Source organism: Falco biarmicus, chromosome 7 (genome assembly GCF_023638135.1).
Source record: "Falco biarmicus isolate bFalBia1 chromosome 7, bFalBia1.pri, whole genome shotgun sequence".
NCBI classification, from domain to species: Eukaryota; Metazoa; Chordata; class Aves; order Falconiformes; family Falconidae; genus Falco; species Falco biarmicus.
In genome coordinates this window covers 40,658,432-40,675,568 of record NC_079294.1, presented here as the reverse complement: position 1 = coordinate 40,675,568, position 17,137 = coordinate 40,658,432, and the positions used below count along the sequence as shown (strand labels likewise).

Genomic DNA, 17,137 nt, shown 5'->3' with positions numbered 1-17,137 from the left:
CCCCCCTGGAAATGTGGCTTGCAGGACTTTACAAGCAACGTTTATCTTCCAGCAAGCCTGAGATGGCACCTTGCCACTTCCCATTCTTGTGATCTGACCCTGCAAAAAGTGGGACAACCTAGGAGAGGGACAAGTCCCCGCACAGCTCAGCCACCACCATGCCAGCAGCCCCTCGAGGGAGGGGGCCATGTCCCACAGAGCTTGCAGCAGCGCTGGCTGCTAGCAGCTGGGAAAGATCACTGCAGTGCTGAAAAGTCCTCCTGTCTGGGAACCACTGGAGGGGCAGAAAACAACCTGTAGTCAGACTGATATCAAAGATGGGGAGGGAGAAAGATCATGGACAAAAGTTACTTTATTTAGCCAGAGGAAGGAGGTGAGATGAATCAATTTATGGAGCATGAGGAGCAAGACATGAATCAGGCTACAGGCACAGAATGAAGGAGGACAGGAGAAATGCATTGCATGAATGATACAACATTCACCCAACTACAGCAAGAGCATTTTGAGATTTCAGCTGTCCTTGGGACATTTACTTTAAGGGCAGCAGCTACAAGCACAACAAACATATATGAGTCTGTGCACAACAACAAAGGCTCTCTTGGAGCTTGTTCTTATTCCAGTAAACTACAACAATTCTCCCTTCCTCTGTAATAGACTAGGTAATTAAAACACTATTTTTGTAATAAACCCAAGAAGTTAGGCTTTATTTCACCCCAGTTAATTATCTACTACGTCACTGTAGTAGTAATCTGCTTTCATCTGACTTGTAGCAAAGCACGCTTCAAATGGCTAATTAAAACAACAAAAATCCACTGCTAAAATAAAAATTCATCTAGTGTTTTTTATGCTAGAACAGCAGCCAACAGCCTAGGAAGTCAAACATGAACGAGGCCAAAGATGGTAAAGCCAGTACATGGAGCAACCTGCGCCAGCCAAGCCTCTTGCTGTTCAGGAAGGCAGGGCAAGAGCGCTTTTTCTGTCCCCAGGGAATCAATGCACCACCCACTCACCACAGCTGCTTATGCACTTTGCTAGCACTGTCCACAGTTTCACTAGACTATCCTCACTAGCTGGACAGCCTTCATCACCCCCAGCCCAAATTCCTCTACAAAGCACAGCTGCCAATGCTTGGGTTAGCATGGGCCTGAGCAAACCTAACACACAAGCGGTAAGATGACGTGAGAAATCCTACATCTTCTGAACATGATTCAAAAGCACATTTATGGTAACACCAAAAAGATGGGCGAGCAACATACGTGTTTTGTTTTTCCAGGAGCACTTCTATGAGTTTAGTCTGTAGCCATTTTTGCATGATAAAAACCTGGTTATTCAGAAGGGGAACCGAACAAAAGCAAAGCGTTTATTTGGGTAGATGTGAAGCTGACAAACAGTAAAGGCATGAATGTGTCATGCCCAAGAAAACTTTGTAAATCATCCTAGACATTAAAGCAACTCTCCAACACTACATGTAGTTTGATGCTTTCAAAGCTTGACTTTGTTAATAATTTCCACAGTCATGTCACATTCCATGATGTCACTGTTTCAACAGCTGTTCTCAGGTTTGTTTAAAAAAAAAAAAAAAAAGCAAAAAAAAAAAAAAAAAGGCAGTTTGTGTGTGCAGGGAGAATATTCCCTCATCCCAAGGCTCTGTAGTAACTTCCCAAATGTTTGATTCTGGGGTGCTGAAAGAAAGTATCGTATTAGTCTACATTCTTCCTAACACATACTTTAATATATTTTACAGACATACTATAGTTCAATTTTATGATAGATATAAAATGCTAAAAGAACAGAAAAATTAGAAGAATAATTCCACCTGCTTGCTCAACAGAAAAGTTACCAGGTCCTGAGTTATCCAAATATCCTTAAAGATAAGCTCAAAAATACCCAAAGTAATCATTTCCCTTTTTTAAAAGGCAGAAATCTGAAGTCTTTGACTTTGTTAAATGCACACAGAAAATACAGAACCTAGATTTTCAGCACTTTAGCTGTAAAAAAAAAGACAGATATCCTATTTCAGCTACATGGGAGATTCTTCTACTTGACTAACTTTCCAGTATAGAAATCTGCTAGTCCTGAAACTCTACATTGGCTGAAAGATACAATTACTATATTACTCTCACATGTGCTTTATCATTATTACATTTTGCTTAATCTAACCTCGTGTATGCACAGTGCATAAAATACATCCATATATACATATAGGGATGAGTATGTGAATAAATACACAAATACAAGCACACAGGTTTAACTGCTTGTATTCCTGCTCACATATATGTTATTTTCTGATGTCTGTATCTGCCTTTTGCTGTACATCAGGGATAGTGCTTGTATAGTCCCTGGCCAGCTCCTTCTTTAACAATGCAATATTCCATTTTATTTCTTCCCCCCATCAGAGAACAATTCATAACTAATACTAAGGTGGTTTCCTCTTAAACACTGAGCTCTTCACTACCACAAATATGCAAATTACAATGGTGCTTATAATCTTTCGATATGCCATAAAAATGGAATGGAAAATTCCTCCATTTACAAAGCAGTGCAGGGTAGGAAGGCAGGTAATCTTCACACATTTTACTTCCCTCTTTAGAGGCTCTGGAAGTACTCAGTACGATTTTGTAATCATGTACTTAGATGTATTTATAAAAAATTTCCTTGTTAAAATCCAATAAACGGAACGTGTGACCTCAGGTGACCTCCAGTTTTCCAGATTCATTGTCACCGTCTAATAGAATACATTCATATAAACTGTGAAAACCGATACTCTTACTAAATGTGTAAGGGTCCTTGACTGGTGGAAACCGAACAGTGACTGAAAACATCTTGGTGACCCACTGATGGAAAAGGTCAGATTTCAGATTAGAGATTTTTCCTGTTCTTGGCAATCTATAACAAATTCATGTACAGTACTAAATTTCCAGATCTTTGTTTAACAGAAACATAAAAATTAATGGTGTGTCAACCATCCGGTGACCTGTGAAGGGAGTTTTTCTCTAAGAGGTACCGTCACACAGAGGGTATGCTACATACAAGTGTATCATGAAAGTATGCCAAATGGAAAAGGAATTAAACACACTGAAGGGAGGTTTGGTTACTAATACCATATGGCAACAATAAGAACAAAGAAAAATGTTTAAATCTTTCTTTTTACATTTTTCTGTTTGGCAAAATAAAAAGACTAAACAAGTCTGACTTTTAAGCCAAATAAAAAGCATGTGCTTTAACTCCTTCAAGTCAGTGTTCATACATGAAATAAAACTTCTATTTCCAATCTATCCGGAGGTTAACCAGACCTGTATCTTGCAAGTTAAAGAAGCTATCTTCAAGATAACAAATAGGGAGGGGTTTGAGGGATCAGGACCTAAGTTATTGTTTCAGCATAAAACCAGAACTGTAATTACTGTAATTACCTACATATTACTTCCTAAAATTTACAAACAACATCACCACCCCAGCAATCCTCCCTCTACTCTCTAATGTAACAACCGGAGCAGCTAACTTACAGAGCAAGAATAAACTTCCAAGCATATGTAAAAACAACTCCAGTGCAGTGCTCTCTTTCTTTTAATAGCATGAGTTGATATGAATGGCTTGTTTCTTCTTCTGCCAGATTCCAGCTGCTTCACTTTGTTTATTACTGACTTCAAAGTTTAAAACACTGTCCTGCCCCAACAAATAACTTCCTCCAGATGGCATTATCTCAAGTGTTCACAGCACTAGGGACAGCACAGCACCTGCAGATCTGTAACTCAGCATCTTAGTCTTCAATGAATGTGCCTTTTTTTTCCCCTCCCTGTGTCATTCCCTCATTTTGCTTTTTCCCTACAAAAAAAGATTTGTATCTGGGATGGAGTTACAAAGATCATTAGCTGGGAAACAGAGTTGTCAGAAATTCTTTACAGTAATGACTATAAAGTAGAATACCTGCAAGTCCAAAGGTAGCAGCATCGCTATCAGTACAAACATTTTACCTGTGCCTCTTACCTGTAAGTAAAGATGTGAGATACGTATTTGTCCCAATGTGTGTCCGATCCATGTCTTCATGGACATCTGTACAGTAGCAAAGAAAAACTCAGTCATTTTCATAGATGGTTGTACAGGTAAGTTACCAAGGAGAGCAACCCAAGCAGCAGCATTTTTGGCAAAACCAAAATTATTCCAGACTTGCTGGGCTGACATATATTGATAGGAAACATCCGTATTTTGATGTAACCAATTCTGAAGGCTACACTGCAAGGAGAAAATACACAGCAATGTCATGGTACTAATTATACTTACATACAGTATTTCCAGTTCAGATTCACGTCTAGCTATACCATGGTATATCGGCTACACAGTTCAACGCTTCTGGAATTTAATGGCTTATACAATTGAAAGTGGGTATAGTAAGGCACTAGTCACACATGCCCTTGAGATGGTAAAGAATACAACACTCTCAGGAATAAGCAGGACCATCAACAGTTTATCAAATAACCCAGTCATCTGGACAAAATTATTCTCCATTCATTAGAAATTATAGCTCCTCCACATTCTTCTAGCCCTGGCCACCCTGAATCCATAGGCGTATTTATGGTATTGTGGAGAAGGTGTCCTTTCTCTGCTCTGCCAGAAACAAAGCAAAAATGCTTAAGCATGTGTGTTTTTTAGAGTAGGGACTCTCTTCCCATTGTGTAAATGTTTTCCTAAGCACAGGGCCCCTGGCTGCAGGTCAGACTGCTGCCTTCCACTAGTCTAGAAATACAGAAAGCAAGAACACGATGCTCGGCAAATGTATGCTGTTCTGGTTTTGTAACTCAAAACTAGACTGCCCCTAACTTCACTACAAACAGAAACGACTCTAGGCAAACTTAGGCCAGATTTCTAGGGCTGAGTTACATGAAAGGGCCAGATTCACAATTAAAACACTTCAGTTGTTTTACAGAAACGGACTGACATCTGTAGGACTTCAGCCAAAAATGTCTGGATTTAAAAGCATGAGTCTACTGCTTGAGTTGAAAAAACACAGTTTCATTCTCAAAGGCTTCAGCCAACTCATAAACCTCCGTAAGTGGACCACAGACACCAGTGGAGACAGAAAACTATATCGTATGAGTTCAGCTCAAGTTTTGACCTAAACTTGGCAAATTCCACCCTCCCATGGTGTAATGTACTTACAGAAACTGTGCATACAAGCACACAGAAAATAAACATGCATACACACACACAGGCTTTTCTTTTTTTGTTTAAACCCTAATGTATATCCTAGCTAGAAATATTTCCAAAAAGAAAATAAATTCAGATCGGGAGTCAGTAAAGGAGGGTGGGACACAGGCTAAGCATGCTAACAAATTTTTCAAAGGAGAATATTTGAAAATTATCTTTCCTCCTCTCAAGTTTGAGTTCAAGGTTCAGTGGTTTTCCAAAATATGCTATATTCCCACCAATAGCAACACTAAACAGAACAAAAACTAGAAATACATAAAATAAACTAGAACCAGATTTTTCAAAGTCCTAACACAGAGACCAATAGGGAAGGGCAGAGAGAAAGCAGCTCTAAAAACATCTAGGAATGAGATTGCAGAGTTTACTAAATAAATATTCCCTTTTGGTGCCTGAAATCTACTCTGCTCCTTCAGATCTGGCATATTTTGCTCTGTAGAATATATCATTGCTTAACAAGTACATTTCTTGGCTACAACTCCTGCTGTTGTTTCCCAGCAAATCACTTCCAAAAGATGTGTAATGATCTTTCCAAATAACTACAACAATTATTTATACTAAGAGGAAGTATTAAAAGTCAATTTGATTTTGCCATACAGATGCCTGTGATTTTTGGATGTGCAATTGAATTGGCTAGAAACAAACATTCTTTTCTTAACTTTTAAGCACTGCCATTTCTTGACTGCAACCATTTTCTTCAGGAGAACTGAAGTGAGAAGTCTGCAGTAAACCTTGAAGCAGCGGCTTCTATTTCAAAGCAAAAAAGGAGGAGGAGTTGGTTCATTACTGGTCCAGTGTCTTTGAAAAGCACCAGGAAAACGTGTATCTTGTGCAAAGGCTGGGGGGAGAAGTAATCTTTAAATCCACAAGAGACAACCCAGGTAAACAGCTGGTGGAATCAGGAGAATCTGACAAGCGATAATTAAAAAACTGCCATCTAATCGTGTAATTAATGTTTTATTTATTCAGTAAAACTAAATATCACCTACATAGCAAACTTTTTCTCATTTTCTGCAAAATCTAACAGGCAAGTGGACAGGAAGGTAATTTTAAAAGTACGCTTGTATAATATATTCAGGTCTGCTATTCACACCTTCAGGTTTGGGGATCCAAAAGACTTTTTTTTTTTTTTTGCCAGTATCTGAAGCAAAATAAAAAAGGTCCAACCCCCCCCCCCCCCCAAAAAAAAAAAACCCAACCAAAAAAAAAAGAACTTGAATGACTGATAGTGGGAATTCACACTAAATTCTAAGATAAAGTTATGCAGACTTCCCTCAGGATGCAGAATCGTTCACGACAATCCTAGCAGTAGGACTGGCTCCACTGAGACCTCATAATCTTAAAAGTATTAATTGCAGCAATACTGCCTCCAGCTTATCTACATAGTACCACAGTGCTAGACATAATAGCACTCATAGCCTACACGGGGAGTGGCAAGTACTAAAAAAAAAATAAATCAAAGCGTCTTCTTAATTTTTAAAACTTACATGGCCTGTTTTTATTTTAAAATAATTAAAAAATAATTTACACAAGTAATTATAGTTGAACAGTCAAATTCAATGATATTTTATCATAAATTAGGGTTGCAGTGAGTTTGAAAATGCACATCTTTCCAGTTCACGCTTAAAATGACGATGGGTGTCCCAATGAGGGGATCCCCTGAGCAAATGATATTCTTTTGTAAATTAGCGTACTGGACGGGACACATACTGGGTTACTCTGGAGTCTCCTCCTGCCTTTAGATCGATTTGGCCCAGGCAGTTAATTACCAACAACAGTTACTCCAACATGCTGCCCTTATGCAGTCTGTGATGCATGGCTGTCCATATCACTCGGGATGGACATATGACAACCTTTACTTATCAGACAGGTTCAGTATGTTGCAAGTCAAGACCGAGCGTGTTATCTACAGCGATGCTTGCACTGCATATGCTTACCAAGCCCTGCACACTATCCAGCCATATTAACTCCTCAGCTACATGACTACGAAAAAAATTGTTAGGAATGTAAGAGCACAATGTTCAGTGAACCGGTGTAAGAAGTGAAAAGCTACTTTCTATCACTTAAGCGTGAGGGGAGACCTTGATGAGCCCTCCCTCCAACAGACCAGAGGATTTCCTGGGCAAGGAGGTTACATCCCCTGCAGCCATGGCAGCAACCTGCATCCAGATCTGAATGAAAGCTAGGGGACGGGCATCAGGAAGCAAACAGAAAATTCTCTGTACTGCACTGACTAAAGGGCACTGCTGCAGGGTAGAATTTTCTCATTGCAAACTCACTCTTCTCACATAATGGAGTCATTAAATGCATTCTTATAGTAAAAATGAAATAAGATATAATTAGCATAAACCCCCCTGTTCAAATAACAAGTTTTTTCTGGATGGCCACGAACAAAATAGCTGTACTTCTCTACTCTGAAAACTTAGAATATTCACATGACCTTACGCATTTGTTTTGATGATTTTCACCCACAAAGTCATAGGATTCTCCGTATGGAAACAGTTTGCCAAGACTCCTATTACTGTACTATCATTACAAAGACCTGGCATATTAAAATGCTTATACGTACAGCACAATTACTCAATTTTTGTAATTACACCTTTTAAAAAGGACATGATGAATGTTTTCCCCAGGAAAAAACAAAACAAGACAGAACAAACCCAGCCATATACAGTTAGCATTTTCAAGTGATGCATTCTAATGCATGCTAGGATGTCCCTACACACATTTCTAGCACATATGCCCACAAACCTGTTAAAAATACCTCCTTTAGAGCCATTTGTTTAACAGCAGAGGATGGCCACTAAAGATCTTACCATTTGTGCATATCAACTAACTTTGAAAAATATATTAGGAATAAGCAATTCTAGGAAGTTCAGAGAGGCAAGCAATTTTTCTATTAGTTCAGAAGGAATACTGTAGTAATTTACATAAGTAAGTATATGTTCAAATAAGGAAAATATTAAATGTCTTTACTGGAAGATCTACTGGGAGACCGCTGTTAGGTAAGCATTCAGACCCTATCCTGCCAAAGAATGTCTAAGCATTCTCTTGAAATGAGTGTCCAGTGTGATGACAAGTAACACTGCCTCTACAATTTCACGTCTGGAATAGAAACATGGAAATGCCTGAGTAAAGATATGTTTTTATCCTGTGCATTTTTAAAATTTGTTAAAAACTTAAATGTTTAAACTTTGTGCAATAGAGATATGCATTCCTCCTTGTAAAAAAACCCAAACAATAAACAATCCAAGAACCTTGGCCTGTTACAGGAGGAAGAGTAAAAACGAAATTCCTTTGCAATACTTGGGTGAATCTGAGCTCTAAATCAGCAGAATAAATGAACTGCAGAAACTTACTGCTCTGCATTACATCTATGCTACATATTCAGCGCACTACATCACCTTCTTAACTCTCCCTCGAGCACATCGCTACTGATTTTAATATGATGCACAGCTCTATCTCTGCTAATTGCTATAAGAAGCAGGGAAAACACCGTACACCGCTCCCAGCAACAACCAACACTTCCACAGCAGCAACAGTGAAACCAACACCTGTTGTTATCAACCCAAGAGCTGCTCTGCACGAATCTTTGAGCAGCAGTCAAGCAGTGCCTTCCAAGACACTGAACATTACTCGTTTATGTTAGGTTCTCATTTGGGCAGATGTTCTTTGCCTCTGAAGCCGTGCGCACAGACACATACACAAGCTGAAATTTTGAACACTGGCTGTATGAACCGATGGTGACTACTCCTAGTATCTACCGCCAACTTATTTTAGAAAGCATTGCAGCTCTCTGACATTCACTCTTCCCAGTTCAATCTGTTGGTGCCAGGCCTGGTTTGCACTCAGTTCATCAATAGCTTCCTTCATTGCTTTGGGCCACAAGTATTATTAATATACGCTTGTAAGCAGCCTGAATGTAAATCATCTATCAGTTGTCTGGGTTTAAATATTCCTGGCCAAAGTACAGGGAAATCTGTACTGCAAAGGAGAGTGTCTGGAAATCCAGTCAGCGTATGTGGGAGCGGCGTCCTTGCAGAGGTGTGGGCTACTGCGTGTTGATGGGACACGACTTCTGCAGGTGAATGGCACAGACGGCTGGGTCTGTTCAACACTCTTAAGCACACCCTGCAACTCCTGAATTTAGGAGCTGTATGAGGTTCATAGGAAGAGCAATTATGGAAAGCTCCTTAAGAAAGCAGCTTTTACAAACCCTCCCTATATACCCGACAACGTCATAAACCCAATTATTTAGCACAATCCTAATCTGCTGCAATGACTTCTGTGTGTATCAGTAGGAAAAGCAAAAAGGCAAAAGAAAAATCTTATCTCATGTGTGTCATGGAATTTACTGGCTCCCCAGTATTTTACCTGAAGCAAATTCATTCACATTACATACATACACATGCACTCTCAAGTCCAAGAACACGTACTCTGCAAGTATTAGATAAATCAATCTGCTTTCTAGCAGTTTCTTGCACACGCTCACATTAAGACCAGAAATATAAAAAATATTATCCATTATTTTCTTTCTCTACCTCTCTCAAATATCGTAAAAGAACTGAGTCCAGAATACACTTAAAATTCAACACACATACAAGTTGGGGAATATGTTTCCCCTCATCATTACTCTGTCACTGAGAGTTCCGTGGCCTAAACAAGAGCAGAAGAGAACAAATGCTTAAAGATTGTCTTTCTTTACACAAGACAACATTTGAATGTCACTGTTACTTGATGCAATGCTGGGGTTTTTTAGATCTTGGAGGGAGGGAATGTACACGTTGCAAGGTCTCTCAGAACAGGACTGTCTCCTACCCATGTAGGAAGCCTGGCAGAAAGGGGCCTGGACCATGCCTGAGGACTCTCAGTGATTCTGTAATGCAAACTGTAACACAGTTTTATTGCCCAGGTTACAGAGTTATCCAATCCTTCCCTATTCCTTCAGAGGAGAAATGAACAGGATAACACAGACTTGTTGTCCATGGCTGTGTATTTTTAAGACAGCCACTTGGAAAGTGAGTAGTGTAGTAGCCAAGGTGTAGCATTATTTACACAGTCTATGTTTATCATGCACAGAAAGTTTCCTGGAAACGTATTCTAAATCTGATAAGAAAAATGCTCATTAAGAATCATTTGCTTGTTTAATTTTCACTTATTGAGCTTTAATGTACCATAAAAGTAAGTAATAACAATAGTGCCTTAAACAAATATTGCTTGTCTTGTACTCATTAATGTTTCAGAACACAAAACTGCCTCTAAATACAGGAAGCTGCAGAAAAATAAAAACTAACCAATCATATAAACTGAGAGTTTTAAAGAATTTTTTGTTGAACACCGAGTTCAACAAAAATGCATTCTGTTCACTGTACACACGACACCAATGGGAATAAGAGCCAGTTCAAGTTCTAAGTTACCATTACTTGGGTAATAGTTTCAAGCTGCAAGGCACAGCTGTATGGGCCCAGCCAGACAGGCTATCACAGCAATGCTTTGATAGCATGGGGCCCTTAAGTGTCAGGATATAGAAAAGGCAGCAGTTGTTGGCTGTGAAAACAGTCTGATACAAACCAGATGGGGACTTACTTGATGGGCAACACAAAGGAAAACAATTGGCTCATTCAACAAAGTCAGGCCACTGCCCCAGAGAATTAACAGAAGACAATAACAGTCAACCAGAGTTGATGCAAACAAGAAACAGCCATGTGGTTATGGTTTAAGGAATTGTTTCTCCTCAGACTAAACATAAAGTTTTGATTTCTAATTCTTATATTCATTAATTTCAGTCTCGTTTACAAGCCCCTTCTTCCTCCAAAGTCTTCCGTATAATTAATTTATGTAGCACCAGCCTTCACACACCTACTTAAACAAGAAAAAAACCTGTATGACACCGGCAGCTATATTAATCTAATGTTTCCTGAAGAATGCCAAGACCACAGACAACTTTCTGAACCTTGCCAGAACAACATCACAGATACAGAGCACACAGTATGTCATTAGACACATTTGCATGCATATGGCAGTATATGTACTGATTCTTTTTGATTTGAAATGCATAAAGCCCAGTAGGTCACATGCTGGGTTACCAAAGTACAGACGTCTTCCAGTTTTGTGGAAAGTTCTTCTGTTGTTTTACTTCATTTTTTTCATAAGTAAACCGCCGATCAATTGGGTCACCACGTAAGAGTTTTGATTGTTAGGCTACAGTTAAAAATCTATTAAAATACCTATTACCAAACTTATTTTTAAGCAATCTAAAATTTTAAAATTGGCTATTTAAGCATAACTCAAGAAATCCCCAACCCATTCATTTTAGAAGCTTGTAGAAGATTATGGTCCAAAATCTTAATTGCTCTTGCTGTTTTATTACAGGAAATATGAAAGTGACATGTGCAAAGGTATTTTGATTACAAATTACTTACAGAGATTGCACAATAAGTCAGACCTCTAAGGGCCTTCTGCAATTTCACTCACAGACTAAAAACATCTGAACTTTCTTTTCATATATTTCAAAATACTCCCTCTGGCAGGCTCTGCACTGCAGTGCTCTACACGAGTGTGAATGGTTGGATGGCACACTCTGAAAGACAGTCACATACTTGGATACCCAAGCAAGTATGTCTACAAAGTGCAGTGACATGCAGATGTCCTGGATGCCTTCTGAAATCACATTGTCCTGGGACCTGTCAGTTTTAGCACACCACCACATATCCCCTGAGCTTCACTCCTTCTGGAGGCTGCTTGATGGCTAGTTCATCTGAGCTAGCAGTGTTGCACGATGTAAACATCTCCTGAACATATCATCCCAGACCTATGATGGATACACATTAAGTCTACTCTTCTCTGCAACTGCTTCACTTTCCATGCAGACTGGCAAAAAGCAGCTGGGTTAAAGAACTGAACGTATGGTTCTCATTTAAGAGCCCACACTGGTCAGACGGAGCAAGGGAGTTTGTCCCTAAAGAAAGCAAAAAAACCATACTGAATTAATGAAGTATAGAGTCAGGCTCTAATTGTCATCCTAAGTGGTTCTAGCTTTTAGCTGCAGTGGTTCTCAAGCCTGTGAGCATGGTTTTACTTCAAAAAAGAAAAAGAAAAAAAAGACTAAAATACAGTCTGCTGAATTCAAAACAACCACCACATATCGTAGGTAGAAAAGTAAGGTTTTACTTCAGTTTCCTGCCATGAGCACAGAGCCAACACTCCAACAAAGCCGTTGTGTGCTGCATGCTGTCTGAGCTAAAACATCTCTCTGGCAGAATCATGAGGCTTATTTCCAAAAGCGCAGCCAAATTCTTGAAACCTCTGATGAAGGAGTAGGTTGTCACATCGTGGCAGAAATTTTGCCTGCAGTGCTGCTATTATTCTTTTTTCACATCATATATATTGAGGTCAGAAAACATTTTTTTACATAGAGCTGAAATTTTGGTTTGAATCTTTTCATTAGGCTGTTTCTACAAGATTAGGCACCTTAGAAACAGAACAGCCTTTATCAAGCCTTAACATCAGAGATACGGGCTATTGTGGCCTTGCATTTAAAAGCAGATGAGAAAGGAGCAAAAACCTCTTTAAATCTCAGGTCTGCCTGTACAGACAAACTCCAACTGCTCTTGTAAATATGGTTTTGGACATCATTCGTCAGCGAACGCCTCCACAAAGGACAGCATGTAAAGGCCAGCTGGAGCAGGAGGAGGCAGGGTGCCCAGCCTCCCTTAAAGTGAGGGCTCCAACAGGAAACTGCTCCCCCCTTTCGGTTTTTTTCTCTCTCTCTTTCTTTTTTTAATCAGGAAGGAAGCTTCATCTTCAGCACTCCCTGTGTAATCTCCCTGCTTGCCTGTCTCTAGGAGTGGGTCCAATTATTGAAATAAGCAACATGCACTGTAAGAAGTTAATCGTGTATTTACACTGTAACTCAAACTAGTAAATATTTCCCATTTATAATTTTGACTTATGTAACAGGGCACAATGGCAGCTGTTAAGTAAATAAAACAATTTTCTCAAGATCTGTAATTATGATTTTAGGATTATAAAAACAAAATAAAAAAGAACACCAACAAAAAAAAACACCACCCAAACCCCCAGAAATCTTTAAGCAACTGCCAGCAAATTCCATGCTTTTTACTTCTACTGAAGATACAATGGCCTGACAAGGACAGAAACTGCAGCTGTTATATTGTCCTCAAACACACACAGCTCTGCCTAACTCTTGCAATATGTACAGTGCACAAAACAAGGCCACAATATGAAACCTGAGATTATTACTTTACTGTAACAACCTGAGTTAGGATGAGGGTCAGCAGATCATCCCATATTAAGTCTAACTTGCTTTGATTGCATAATTCTGAGCCAAAACATAAATACAATTCTACCAGATTCAGCAAATATGAGATACACATTTTCACTGTTCGCATATGGTTGATGTACTATTTTGTAGTAAAATGACATGCCTATCTGGTATTAAAAGAGTTATAGAAAGTCAAAGTCATGCCATACACAAAAAGAAACACTGACCTCCCCACCACCAAAGCAGCACTGGGGGGGAATGGACGCTTTTTACAGAACTGCTACATATTTTGTGTCACACTCAACAACTTTCACTCAGGTTGTTTAGAACTGTGCTTAAAAACAGTTCTTCCTTCTTTAAAAGCAAACCATGTTTTAGATTAGAGAATGACAACACAGATACAAAGGTTCTAAATCTAAAGTAAGTTTTTCTAGATGTAGGGGTTTTTATCCTGAATGACAGCATTTGTGATAAAAAACAGAACACAGTAGTCCACAGACAAAACGTAACCCATCTCCATCATTTACTACTGTTCCTTGCAAACACAGTCACCAAAAGCACATTTGCACATTTCAGAGACGAGAATTTGTTGTATTTTACTTTCAAAATTAGTTTTACAGAAGATGAAAATGTTAACAAAGTTTTACATTTGCATGTTATTCAACGCTATTACAAAATGCAGTCCCATATGCAACATCAGCAGTGAGGAACAGGTCACGCATGACAATTTTAATCTTCACTTACCAGTCCATACCCTGTTTTTAAGAAACAAGCTACTTTGGCAGACTGCATTTCTCAAAATCAGCATGTTATCAAAGAGCAGCGTTACCAGTATTTATATAGTATTCTTCATTTGGAAGACATCCTAGGTAACATTCACTCTATGCCGTCACCTTATTTGAAAGTTTCCTGGGCTCCTAGTCTTAAGAAACGAATCACAGGGGCACTGGAAACATATATCTATATTTAATTATAGGCAGTCTTTGTATTACTGTATTGAGAAGGTGGTGCTGGAAAAACCTGGCCTCTCTTCACTGCATGAAGTAGAAGGTCTGTTTATTCCTAAAGTATCTAGAAAAATAAGCAAATAAAGTACCTAGTAATGACACAGTTCACGAGTGTGAAAACTGCCTGTAAGTCAAGCCATTTCACAATATAATAAGCAGTAAAATTAAAAAAATAACATCACAATTTGACTGTGGACACCAATCATCTAAATATCCATCTTTATTGGCCAGTTAGGTTTTATTAATAACTTTACAGCTATGCTTCGCCTCTGCTAGCAGTGCAAAACTTTGCAAAGCATTAAAAAAGAAAAAGAAAAATGTTTAACAGCTGAGAATGACAGCTTTTGTAAATTCCCCATCTCTTTTATAAAAAGGTTTGGGGGCAGACAGTCAGAATCTCTGGGTTATTCATCACTCACATTAAGCTACCTCCCCATCTGGCGTATACACTCTCCTTCTAGTAATTTCTCTTCTCACTCCCCAGACAAACAGCTGGCTCCTTCCCGTTTTTATATAGTGCTTAAAAAAGATGAATTGAGAGCTCTTTAACAACAGGTAAAGCTGAAGGGAGTCCAGCTGCCTCTGCCCAAGGATCACCAAAACCAACGCAGCAGGGAAAGCAGAAGCTGTCCCTTCTGCTGCATTGCTCTCAGACATGCACAAGCCACTGAATGATAAAGGGCAACATCTGCCTTCCCTGCCAAACATAAAAATAAAACAAACTCGGCACATACTGAAGACAGAAAACCTATATTTCTCCTATCACAGTACTATATATGTTTCTCCAAGTTGAAATATGTGTTTGTAATACTCCCTGTCTTCACTTGTCAGCATTCAGTATCCATGCAATGTGTTGCCAGCACCCAAAGGCATCAAGACTTCCCCGTCTGACACTGATGTCTTTCATAAAAGAAACACAACTTTCACACTAAAAAAGAAATGTGAGATAAGAGGCCTACTTAGATGACTGTTAAGCCCAGTAAGGATGGTCACCCTAGAAGATTCTACAGTGCATCTGCTGACTGAATTAACCCAGAGTCGGCAGCAGGTCTACCTGAGACAGCTGGAATGGTTCCTGACTCCAGCCTTAGCTGGCACTGATGCACCAGGCTGGAAAAGCTAGTGACTGAGGAGTGTAAAAGTATCTTATTCGGGAAACTGCCTTTGCAAGCTGTAATCTCTGGCATAGGCTGTAGTATACTCGTGGAGGTAGTAACTCCAACCAAATACTCCGCTGAATAAGAAAAAGACAATGCTATTTCTTATAACATAGCTTGTTGCAGTGACATACTGAGGCACATCTTTTAGAATACCTTGGAATCTCAATTTAAATTCTTTTGCTATCACTGCTAACAAATAAGCATGTGAATTAAAGTAGTACAAGAGCATCAAAATTGAATGCCTCTTTACAACACTGTGACAGAAGATGATGTATAAAGGGATTTCAGACTCAATTATATGCATGTAAACGAGTAGCAAGTTCAGGAGAGACTATTCCGATCATTTTCCATGACCTACCACAACACAGAGGCCACAGAACAGCTAAGCAGGCTTACTTTCTAGATGCACATCAGTTCTTTCTTATTAAACCATGGGCCCATAGCTGTGGAACCACTAATTTGTGAGAAACCTCCCTCCAGAGAAGAGCTAACTGGAAAGAGCCCTCGGGCTGATGTAAGCATTAAGTACATGGGGAGTCTCTGTCCTTAGGTGGCTTGCCCAAGCCCATTAATTTTTTGTGTGTCCCCCCCACTTATATAAGCGATGTTTGCATGAAAGGGGAAAGCAGGTCAGCCTAGTCAGCTTGCTACCATCTGCTTTTATTCAGTTACTCAAGGCCAGCGCCAGTGGGATCAGTGCCCATTAAGAGGGTTTATTGTGTGTGTTTATTTTTTCCTCTTTACAATGAAGGCAACAGCAATTACTGTAAGTTTGTAAAAGTGCATACAAATCATAATACACAATACAAAGCTGCTTCAGCCAGATCCTAGCATGTTTACAAATCCTACACAGGCTGTGAGAAAGACTGTTCTGGCACAACAATTTCAATAGACTGGTGAGGAGTGTGTTAGTGTCCAAGAGGTCCGAGACTGTATTTAATAATACTTGCTATCAAGACCATATCCTGCTTGCAATGCACGCGACTCAGCAGATTCACCACATGAGAATCTTACACAAAAGAAAAAGTACCACATTCTGGCTTGGTCCCCATATGGGCTGACAATAGGTGGATCTATACAACTGGAAACTGGAACTGGTGAAAGATCAAAGGTAGACTGCCAAAGTGGAAATGGCAATTTAGGGCTCTCAGGTGGTACATTCCAACTCTTCAGTGTGGATATGCAGCAGGAAGAGGCACTCTCCTCTTAATGAGAATTCTGCCTAGAATATGCCTGGCCCCTAGAGACACAAGCTACCAAAAACACTAAACCAAACAAAAAATCACAAACCAACCAACCATCCATCAAAAAAACCCCCACCAAACTGGCAAGAAGGCGGAAAAAAAGGGAAAATATGGAAAAATCTGCATTGCAGGGATGAGGTGGTGGTGCTTAGCAGAACTAGACAAAGCAGTCTGGACTGCTTTGGTTCCAGCAGGTAGTCACAAGTGTCTGAAAAGCAAATACAATTATGAATCAATTTTTTT

At 39.4% G+C, this 17,137-nt stretch overlaps 1 protein-coding gene across 5 annotated transcripts in view; it reads right to left on the bottom strand.

The window, feature by feature from the left end:
* KIAA0586 (KIAA0586 ortholog) overlaps window positions 1-17,137 on the bottom strand; it is a 73,146-nt gene that overhangs the window by 1,065 nt on the left and 54,944 nt on the right. For all 5 annotated transcript variants that reach the window (XM_056345507.1, XM_056345506.1, XM_056345508.1 and 2 more), the window contains one exon: window positions 3,985-4,050. In XM_056345507.1, coding sequence (XP_056201482.1) covers window positions 3,985-4,050 — 66 coding nt within the window. The remainder of the gene's footprint in view (window positions 1-3,984; window positions 4,051-17,137) is intronic.